This window comes from Actinia tenebrosa, unplaced genomic scaffold (genome assembly GCF_029948245.1).
Source record: "Actinia tenebrosa isolate PJP-AT-01 unplaced genomic scaffold, QUT_ActTen_1.0 PGA_scaffold1__47_contigs__length_23844297, whole genome shotgun sequence".
NCBI lineage: Eukaryota > Metazoa > Cnidaria > Anthozoa > Actiniaria > Actiniidae > Actinia > Actinia tenebrosa.
In genome coordinates, this window is record NW_028292578.1 from 11146256 (window position 1) to 11157002 (window position 10747).

The window sequence follows — 10747 nt, forward strand, 5'->3', positions numbered from 1 at the left end:
CTTGTTCTTACCACCACCCGTCGATCTTTCTCCCTAGGTCGTTACCATAGCAATGCCACGCATGAATGACATAATTGTTATCCTTCTAGTGTTAACGAAACCATTAGGTCTGAGCGTCCAAGAACTGTCCAAATTTATGGATTTATTTTGATTTCATTTTATTGAAATCAAACTCTTAGAATTCATCTGTGGTAAGTAAGCTTCATCTTTTATTTTCTTTTAGTTTTTTCCCTTTTAATTCCCTTCCTTTTATATTTAATTTTGTACCATTGTAAATCTGTCTTTCAATATTAAGTACCAATTATTTTTTCTTTTCGAATTAACTTAGGACCGATGAAAACTGAGACTGCCACATTGACCGCTAGAAAATTAACTTTTATTTTCATTAAAGAGAAAGATATTCAAAGCACGTGTGTAAAATTTCAGTGTTTGGAGTTTAAAGTTTTAGGATAGAATTGTTATTTTCTATGGACAGTCTAATCGATTGTGCGATGACAGTGTTTACGATGACATCAAAAAATCGTTTGCGGGAAATATTCCACTTTTATTTCTGTTGTGTCGTTAACAGCAAATGAAAGGATAAAACTTTTATTTATTTTAAGGAAAGGGAGTCGTTAACTCATGGTTTTGATCAGAATATTTCGTTAACTGTTAATAACTTTATACTTGTATATTTAGATGTCGATTTGAATGATCTCACAACCAAGCAGGTACTCTTGGCTTTTCAATCAGAAAATATACCAGTTAGTGTTAAATAGCTTCTAGTTGAGTGAGACTTAAGCTAGGCAAGCATAACTATAAACCACTTGAGCTTGTCAATATTTATTTTCGTTCATGGCAAAAAATTGTAATAAAATTAAGAGAAAATAATAAGAGAAAAAATTGCAGGTGTGTTAATTGGTGGTGATCAGGAGACATGTTGTCGGTAGCAGGTCGCTTGTTTGGGGCATTTGATCAGAACGCTTGCGCGGGTACCTGAAAAATAGCCATTAAGATGATAAGATAAATTCTCAATCTGATTTATTTACATATAAGATGAAAACGCTCGATAGGATATATTATATGAAGTGAGGCCCGTCCCGTTAGCCTCTGCCATCAACGTATACATAGTAATCTTGTTTAATTTGAATCTAGCCTGCGCGCAACACGTGAATATTCTGAGGGTAAGGCTAGTTAGCTCAGCAACTGTGAATTCAAAACTGAATTAAAACGCGGTCCCCACAATATATATCGATGCTCCTTCTGTTTCGTTGTCTGTGTCGGGATGATATATTAATCAATTACTAATCTCTTTTTCTCCAGAAAGAGTCGCCGCCATGCGTGGGCCAGGTTGCCTGGTCTTGATTCTCCTTACAGCTGGTGCGTCCATTGTCCAGTCATCGGTACCATTACAAGGTAAAAACAAACCACGTGTTCAACATCTCCAGTCGATTTTGTAGTTAAGGGTAATGACATTTTGAGTACAACAGAGCTGAACGTCTTGTAATTTCAACTCAACGGCCTCTTTATCCCTCCCTCCCTCCCTCCCTCCCTCCCTCCATCCCTCCCTCCCTCCCTTCCTTCCTTCCTTCCTTCCTTCATTCCATTCATCCTCGCATTCAAATCTTATTTCATCTATACCTTGTTTATTGTTTTTACAGGAATAAACTACAACCAAAATCCAAGTTACCAGCCCTACGCGGCTGCATATTCTCGAGCCCAGCCTCCCAGGGGTTACGCACAGGTCCAGGCAGCGTATTCTCACTTCCAGGCCCCCTATGCACAGAATGAACGCCAGTACCGCTTTCCTTATGCACAGCCTCAGGCCAAAGTGCAAGCTGGATATTATCCCCAGTCCATCTCTTCCATGCCTCCTGCATGTCCTGCTTCGTGCCCTCGGAGCTGTTACCCACAATGCACTTCAAGCTGTTGTTCGCCACCTACCCCTCCTCCACCCCCTCCCCCACCACCACCACCACCACCCCCTCCCTCATGTCCTGCCGGGTGCCCAAAATGGTGTATACCCAAATGTAACGTAGAATGTTGCAATCCCAAACCCCCACCGATGCCTGAGTACCTCAAGAGACAACAGCTGGCCGCAACAGCTTGTGAGGGAAAGAAGTTACGGATCACGTGTCCAAACCGGTCAGACAGGATTATCATGTACAGCACGTTCTATGGTCGGGATGATAACAATACCTGCCATCATGATGTTTTACCGTCATCTGGGTACTGTAACGAACAGCAGCACAGAGTGAACGAGAAGGTTAGTTGAACCTGCAAGACCTTAGATTGATCTGGTATCATTCGTGTTTCATCTTGATGCAAAGTCAGGTGCAAAGAATTGAATCATCCACAGCTGTACAGGATAACAATTTTATGTCTAGGAAATACCCAAGACACTCTTGCGATAATTCCCAACAGTGTAAAACAGTGGCGGATCCAGGATTTTGTTCACGGAGGGGTGCTGCGCACAAAGTTAACCAAGGGAGGGGTGCACCTCTTAGAATAAATGGTAAAAAACAGTATTGGTTATCTTCAAAATTGGGGCACAAAGTGGAATCAGGGAGGGGTGCGCACCCCCTGCACCCCTCCCCTGGATCCGACCTGGTAAAATGACATAGCTGCCATATTGGCGGCATAACAATAGGAGCTTATGAGTACCTCATCAATGGCAAAAGTTCCAGGTTTCAAACATGACTTTTTTTGTTTCTGTAGGTCTTTGATCTTTGTGGACACGAAAGAAAGTGTATCGTAGCAGTGAATAACCATTTATTCGCAAAAGACAATACCACAATCTGTCCTGGTGTCTATAAATACCTCAAGGTTATCTACAAATGCTCACAGCATCCCAAGATCTTCCCGGTAAGATTGAAACGAAATTAATATTATATTATGTGCATCTATACGTACTAAAGCACTCATTGTACTTTACGATTTATTTTACGAGGTGCGAGCTTCACTGATGTTGAGGTGACTTACACAGACACATAGCTTACATATAATACAATAAGTGATTAAATTATTCCGTCTCTATTTGGAGTACTTGAAAAAGTATTTTTAGGCCTTTTCCGAATTCCATAAACAAAAATCATTGTGGGCTGTCCTGGGTAAAAACAACACCGAGGCAAGAAACAAAAGACCACAAAGCACCATAATGCACCTACGCCTCTTAACGAAACTGATGGCATTTCTCTTGCTTTCACACCTAGATCTGTCCTCTTCCTTGTCAAAACCCAAAGAATTGTTTTCCAAAATGCGCGAGCGATTGCTGCTCACCGCAGCCGCCTAAACCAAAGGCTGATTCAAATCCCAAAGCACCTCCAGCAGCGCCTGCACCTCCACCACCTGCAGCAGCTAGTTGCCCAGCAGCTTGTCCCTCGTACTGTAAGCCACCTTGTACCCCACAGTGTTGCTATGGTTCACAACAACAAGACCAAGAACAACCACAACTGCACGGAAGTGTACAGCAACCATATGGTGTATTATCGTCATACCTTACTGCACGAGCAAAGCGCCCACGTCCATCATACTTAACCATGTATGGGACCCGTGCAGGAGATAGTCAGTACACAAAACCACAGATGAGATATTTCTCCACACAATATTCTTCAAACCCGCGAAATTTGTTTGAAAATTACAGAAGGTATCCACTGAGCCCACTAAATTGTCCAGCGGCGTGTAGACGCACATGCGCACCAGGGTGTCCTCGACAGTGCTGCCCTGTCGTCGCTAGGAGACCGTATTATGGAAGATTTATGACAAAGTTGGATAACAAGGGTTCAATGTGGGATTAAACACCGGAGTATTCTGCAGGAGACGAAAAGATGACGTTATTCTACGTTATTTAGATGAACGAATGCAAGTTTTTTTGCATGAATTTGATAATATTTATTCGAGACGGATCCTTCCAGTCCTGCTGCTGTGTACATAAAATAACGATTCGCAATGAACGATCAGCATTAGAGAAAAGTCAGAATAGATTTTGTATAATCTTAAAAACCATGTCAACAGTACTACATCTGTTATTAGGTTTGAAACCGCATCTTTTCTCTATTAATATTCATCTGGCTCTTCAGTTACTTAAAGGTCGAAAGAATCATCGAGAGATTCGTGGTTCAGCCGACGTTCTGCACAAATCGTAAGCCTACATACACAACAGTGAAGTGTGCAAATAGATGCGTCATTCTACGAAATCTGTCAACAGTCGTTCATCAGTCAAAAACACAATGTAGACTTGAAAAACGACGAGTTAATCTAGAATAGAGGATGACAGAACTGATCCAAAGCCGTTAAGAAAGTCCTCACAGAATACCAATTCAAGAATAAGTAAGAGTGAAGGAATTTCTTTCCTTTATGGTGCAGGGGAAAATGATGAAGTTTTTCTTGTTTTGGTTGTATATAATTTGAGTGTTAAATTTTTAAAATTCTTTCGACAATTAATCTCAACAGAAATGTTCGTCCTTCTGTTCACTAGTCAGTACTAAATAATATAGGATGATATTTAGATATTGTTGCTTGTATTGCGCGCATTGTCCATGCACTGATATGATCAAATGCGCAAAATATAATACTAGGTAGCATAAAAACATGTTTTTTTTCTGTAATGATCATGGAGTAAAGCTCGCAAATGCCTTTATACAGTGCGACTTTTGTTCGCAAGCTTTTACTTTCTTATTGTACATACTTTCAGTTGTTTCAGTGCATACTAAAAATTACGATTCAAGTGCAACTCTTTCTCCGGTCACATACAGTTGTACAAACATTTAACATTTAATGATGTTAGCTAAAATGTAAATACAATAAAATAAGACAATTACGTTGTATTGGTCATGTGGTGTGTAGGTTAATATTTCCGAGGGAGAATGAGACGCACTCTTTCAATGAGACTTTTATCATTCCGCACGCGCTGAATTCTTCAGGTATTGCATATGTTACGCGCGAGACTTGAAAAACAAGTCAAGCTTATTCTATATAAAAAATTTTTTTACTGTTATGTAGCATCCGCAATTATTTGGCAACATCGACTCACGAATGTAAAGATGATAGGTTTTTTTTCGTGCATGGTTCCTTCCTACGTCTGCTTGTGAAAGAACTTTTACTGGAAGACCATGACACTAAGATAAAATTCAATGCCGATAACCTCGATCTTGACTACTGAACCACGCAGCTCTAATGCCTGCAACCCAACAACCAAACGCCTTCAGTACTATTATCTACGTTGTGGCTTCCTCAAACAAATCCATGATCAAAACTATTATACTTGAAGGTAATCACATTCGATTATTATAAATAATAGAGACATAAAAGCTTGGCTTATCTCCCAATATTAATCTTTCTGTAGATATTTTAATTATTAATTGATTGAAATGTTTGAAAGGCTGTGATGAACTTTGATTACAGTCAATGGACTTTTTGCGAAAGATATATTTCAAATATGTATAAATGTCTGTCTTCCTTGATTCCCTTCACACCGTGAATATGATTCCCTGATGAAAATATTGAAAATAGCTGTCGTAATTTAAAATGTTCCCCAGAAAGGTATTCAAGTACGTCACTGGTTACATTCCCCCCATGGCTCCTTTCATGGCCATCTTCCGTGCTGCCTTTATGACTTTTTGAGGTCCTAAAAGAAAATTAAGACAATAAAAAAAAAGTTAAATTGAGTCATTGAACTTTTCCGCTCGTTTGTTAGATATTTCACTTTTCAAGGAAAAAGTAAAAGATTTGATGACTTCATCACTGAATATCACAAAAAAGAAGCTTGTTTATCGGAGAATTGAGGGAGGTTCAACCTTTTAATGTAATTTCTTTGTCTTTTCTGAGTAAGAGGGATTTCTTAAGTAAATAAGTAATATGGTTCAGTTACCCGGAGGAGGCCCCTGGCCAGGTTTCTTGTCATCCTTCTTGCCTTTTCTGAAGAAGAAGCGAAGAACATAAATGAGAACGTTGTCGAACCGTACACGTGTTTTCTTCATTCAGTACTGTTTCCCCAGAGATATACCTTACTAGTGAAGCAACTTCAGAGGAGGACTTCCCTCCGAAAAAGGGACATTTATCGCCACAAATATCATCAATTCCATCTGGAGTATGTCCAGAAGATTGTCGGCTTTTCCTTTGACAACATGGCGCACAACCGCAGAATGGCCCGAACACCATTCGCATTACGAAGGCCATAATAAACACAGCGGAAGCTATTTCAGGAAGATTTTTTAACCGCTACGACAGCTGACCATCGCATTCAACTGATATCAAACAGTTCTGGTTAAGGCTCAACACTTTTATTCACAGATAAGTCTAGTTGAGTGAAAATCATAGAAAGATGGATTTGATCGGATAAAAGCACTTTGTCTGCATGATAACCTATTTCTTGCATTAAAACACTTCAATACAATATAATGCGGTTTCTCTATTCTCTTTTTTGCCCAATCTTAATGGGGGGTGACCGCTGACTACACAGACGTGCAAGAGTATTCAATAATTGTTCACTGTCTATCCATTTGTATAATTTACGAATCTAACCATAAGGTAGTCCCAAATCATCATCATTATCGACGCGCATGAGTTATACCCATTATGGGATTCGATAATTACCAAAAAATAATTCGTTAAAATTTCAAGACAATCAACGACCGCCATATTGGATTATTTTTGCCATGCATGTGACGTCACATAGCCGCCATGTTGGTTTATTTAGCAATGATATTATTTATGATAAGTTTCTTTTATGTCATCCAACATGGCTAGGTACGAACCTTTCTTTGGTATTCCTTCGTTTGGAAACAGTCTTGTACCAAATACGGAGATATTTTTCAAAACAGAATTTTGTAATTAAAAGCAAAAATCAAATTTCGATTAACCGTGTTAGCGTTGCTGTTATTATTTGGCCGTCCGCAAAGTTCGGAATCTGATTTATTCTCTTAATTTGTTAACAAAAACAAACATATGAACCATACAAATCTGGTCTTGCAAACAATTCATTTCTCCATTGAGTAGTCAAGACCTCTGAATACCGAAAGCATTTAACAGAGATCCCAGATAAGACAGACCGAAAATCGGATACGAAGACTGTTGTCGATAAACCTCAAATTTAGAATTCAGATAAATAAGAATGTGGAATTCTCCAGCTTAGAAACGAAATGATGTAATGAAATACTTTAAAGTAAATACTCAGAAAAAAAATATATACAAGGGATTATCAAGCGAATGAGTACTGTTTTTTGGCCGGCACTATTTTTCTTCTTGGAAATATAATTTTTTTTCTTACTACTTTGTAATGGTGAAAATATAAGCTTGGATATCCATTTGAATTTCAGATATCCATTCCTTTACATCGCTTCAAAGAAACCTTTAATTTAATCCGTTCTCAGTCGAAATAATGTTGGAATAAATTTAATTCACTAAACTTCTATCCACATACCCTGGAAGGACTTTCTTCACTTTGTTCTTGGTTGCTTTCCAAGCCTTTTTTGCATTCGGCATTCTCAACTGCCGCTTCGTAATATTGCTTTATCTATCTAGTGAATTTTTTACGAGAGCAACTCTGTTGTCAGTAATAACAATAATATTCTTCACACTATTTCAATTACGTCTTACTAGTCGTCATTCGGTTTTGATTCGCTAGGTATTTCTTCCCAAAGCAGATTTTGGTTTAATTAACTTCGCTATTGGCTCAAAACCAATTTTTCTCCCTCAAATTAAATATATTTAAAACATTATCTTATAAATAAATCTTCGGTTTTCTAAATGAAATTCTTCAAATACAATAGAATTCCCTGGAATATTAATGAAAAGTTGGTTTGAAAAATACGTAGCCAAAATACCCAATTGATAAAGATTATGATCTCAACATTACAAAAAGCTAAATAAATTTCTAATTTTTGAAAAGATTTTATTAGGGTCAAACGACACGAGTACAATTGCAACAACTCCGATTTTTCGCCAAGTTTCACTGAAAAATTGAAAACTAAGCTTTGCAGCTCGAAACTGACAATCATTTAAAGCAAGATTTAAAACAGTTAAATCTATTTTGTTTTTAATTCAACTATTTTTATTTTTAAGTATAAAGTATATACGTAGGAGAAAGGTTGTTCGTGTTTCGGGATTTTTCACCTGCGTCGTTGACGTCATGATTCCTAATTTGGTGTGATTAAACTATTCAGAGCAGAATACTTGGCTTTTGTGATTGGTTAGATTTCTTATCGCTGTGAAGCATAGCTGTGGACATCGCTGTGTGTTATAATACAGAAATAATTTAACATTTAATGTTAAGAGGAACTACATATATGAAAACCGTTAAAACCACAGGAAGACCGGCTAGTGAATTTTAGACATTAGAATATAACTTCTCTACAAAACTGGCCTAACTTTTACGCCGACGTCATCTCTGTTGCCTGTCCCTTCGCTTTTCAAGACAGCGGAGAATGTACTTGGATATAGGGAATCTGCTCTACATTGAATGTATAGTAAATTAGAAACATAGTTCGTATTTATCTTATAATAATAGTAATATAGTAATAGTATAGTAATATCACGTGACATGTTGTGCTTTAGATCTGCATAATGCCATCACGTGACGACATGTAGGCGAGACATTTTATAGTATCACGTGATGAGCTTAATGTCATCACGTGACGAGATCACGTGACACGTGGTATGTACTTACGGTGGAGTGTTACAGCACCCAAAGCACAAACTGTGCATAACATTACGCTTGGCTGGAGCGGGTTCTCTTTCTAATCAGGTGCTTATCTTTTATTCGTTTCAACAGGGAATGTGAATATATCGGTATCCATGGAAACACGTATGATGCGTCCTTGTATTGCTTGATGGACTTGTGTATGAATCGTCTGTCCAATCCATAGTCGTATATTTGTCCTGATGAAATAAACCTTCAGGTAAGCATAACAAACTAGACTCGAAAAAATTACTACGACACCGAAAATCTTCAACTGTACGGCTTTCTAAATAGTAAATAATTTGTTGGGTCATTGACTTTTTTAGACTTTTCCACAGTTAATTTAGCAATAGTTTTCATCAGTAATACAGAGGGGAAATAACTGCCTTTTGTTCGTTAGGTATATCGATTTTGAGTGCTTCTCAACAGCAAGGCGCATGCGCGGAATCACTGCATGCTGTAACTACACTAGACATAAAGAGAACTAACACAAAGGGTTTACAAGCGTCGGCTACCAATCCTATTTATCAAGGATTAGACTAAGTAATATTATTATGTTTGGGACTATAAATACTGGATTGGTCAATAATATGCTAGGTGCCGACTTAGAATGCGTTGATTCATGCGAAATTCTTTGCTAATTCAATAAAAACGAGTCAAATTTAGAAATAAGTAGCGTCTAGGCTCTTGTCCCATTTAGAGCAGTTTTCGTATGATTGTGAAAAGCTCACGGCACGAACACGGTCGTGACACAGCAAGGGATACGTTAGACCAATCACATTGCTCGAGAATTTACTCTCCATCCAATCAAATACCCGGAACACGTCATAAACACGGCGCGGACACGGTCACGCCAAGGTCACAGCACTGTCGAAACCAATGACATTGCGCGAAAAAACAAGACATTTAAAATTCTAGAAAACACCACGGTCACGGCACGTCACGCTTATGGCACTGAGCTTTTCACAGTCATACGAAAACTGCTCTATTACTAAGTGTAGATCTTTTTAATAATGAGATTCTTAATTTGTTCGACAGCAGTCATATCTAGGGATCTAGGTCTTCTTGTGTGCAACCGTTAAACAAAGTAATAATACTAAAAGGAATGACTCGTAGCCTTCCTAATGTGAGGTTTCTTTGGTTTTATTACCTAGCAAAGAAATAATACTCAAGGGAATTAATAACGCGTGATTTTATTTCAATGGGGGAAACATCACGTAAACTTCTTTACGTGTGATCTTATCTTATCTCGAAAATAACATAAAATTATCATGGTAATTATCGGTCTGATCATCTTCGACGTCTGCGCGTTGTCTCTCGTCATGCCAACAGGTCAAACAAAAGGAAAAAACTAACAAAGACTGAAAAAATGGCGAGAAATTAATAGCGATGGAAAATATAGAAAAATTCTTAATGCATTACAAAAGCATAGTTGTTTTAAAAACCATACGATGTTTTTTTTCCAGAACCCGGAGAAAACCCTTGTGGCTAGGGAGAGAACAGCACATCAAACAAACTCAAACTCACATTGACATCTACCAAACTTCAAAGCGTCACCACTCAATAAAGGAATGATACTCAAGAAATTCTAAATTCTAATTTGGTAAGTTGTTATAGCAAAATATCCATCACCAAGTCACCGTCAAACCAATACTATTGCATACGAAGAGATTTTGCGAATTGAAGTCGGAACTTGGCAGACTTCGGCGCACGAGGAGTGACTATCCATTGCCATGATAAAAGAGATAACTTGCTTATATATAGTAGAAATAAGAGCTCACTGTACCTTCGATAGTGGTTGAAAACACCAAAACCAGGGCGGGAAGACAGCAAACAGCCAAACCAGCGCGCATGCGCATCATATCATCAATCACTAGTCTTTAGTAAGTCCAGCGTCAAAGCTTTGTGCGTCTCTAAGTTTTCTCAGCTTTTAATAAGAATGTAGTAACCCAAGGGAGGATCGCAATCGTGACTAACATGGCGAGATTATTTCGTTAATTACTGCGGGAATTGAACCGGAGGCAAATACCATCCCTCCCAGTGTGGTCCACGATACAAAAAAAAAAAAAAAAAAAAAAACAACAACAACCA

General features: G+C 38.2%; 1 protein-coding gene and 1 long non-coding RNA gene across 2 annotated transcripts; one reads left to right on the plus strand and one right to left on the minus strand.

Annotated features, from left to right (window-relative positions):
* The first annotated feature begins 96 nt into the window (after positions 1-96).
* Positions 97-4805, plus strand: LOC116294144 (uncharacterized). Its single transcript, XM_031701689.1, has 5 exons — positions 97-191; positions 1303-1395; positions 1641-2245; positions 2698-2844; positions 3192-4805. The coding sequence occupies exons 2-5, from the start codon at positions 1317-1319 to the stop codon at positions 3774-3776; spliced, it is 1416 nt and encodes a 471-aa protein (XP_031557549.1). The 5' UTR covers positions 97-191; positions 1303-1316; the 3' UTR covers positions 3777-4805.
* Positions 4806-5295: 490 nt separating this feature from the next.
* LOC148909851 (uncharacterized) lies at positions 5296-7612 on the minus strand. Its single transcript, XR_016120227.1, has 3 exons — positions 7400-7612; positions 5849-5895; positions 5296-5605 (listed from the first exon to the last, which is right to left on the minus strand). It is a non-coding gene; the product is annotated as an uncharacterized LOC148909851 (long non-coding RNA).
* Between the last annotated feature and the right edge of the window lie 3135 nt (positions 7613-10747).

Excerpts from the sequence above, each read along its gene's own strand:
- LOC116294144 (XM_031701689.1), top strand. The coding sequence starts at position 1,317 with ATGCGTGGGCCAGGTTGCCTGGTCTTGATTCTCCTTACAGCTGGTGCG. Across the intron at positions 1,396-1,640 it reads GTCATCGGTACCATTACAAG|GAATAAACTACAACCAAAAT; the intron begins GTAAAAACAAAC and ends TTGTTTTTACAG. Across the intron at positions 2,246-2,697 it reads AGCACAGAGTGAACGAGAAG|GTCTTTGATCTTTGTGGACA; the intron begins GTTAGTTGAACC and ends TTGTTTCTGTAG.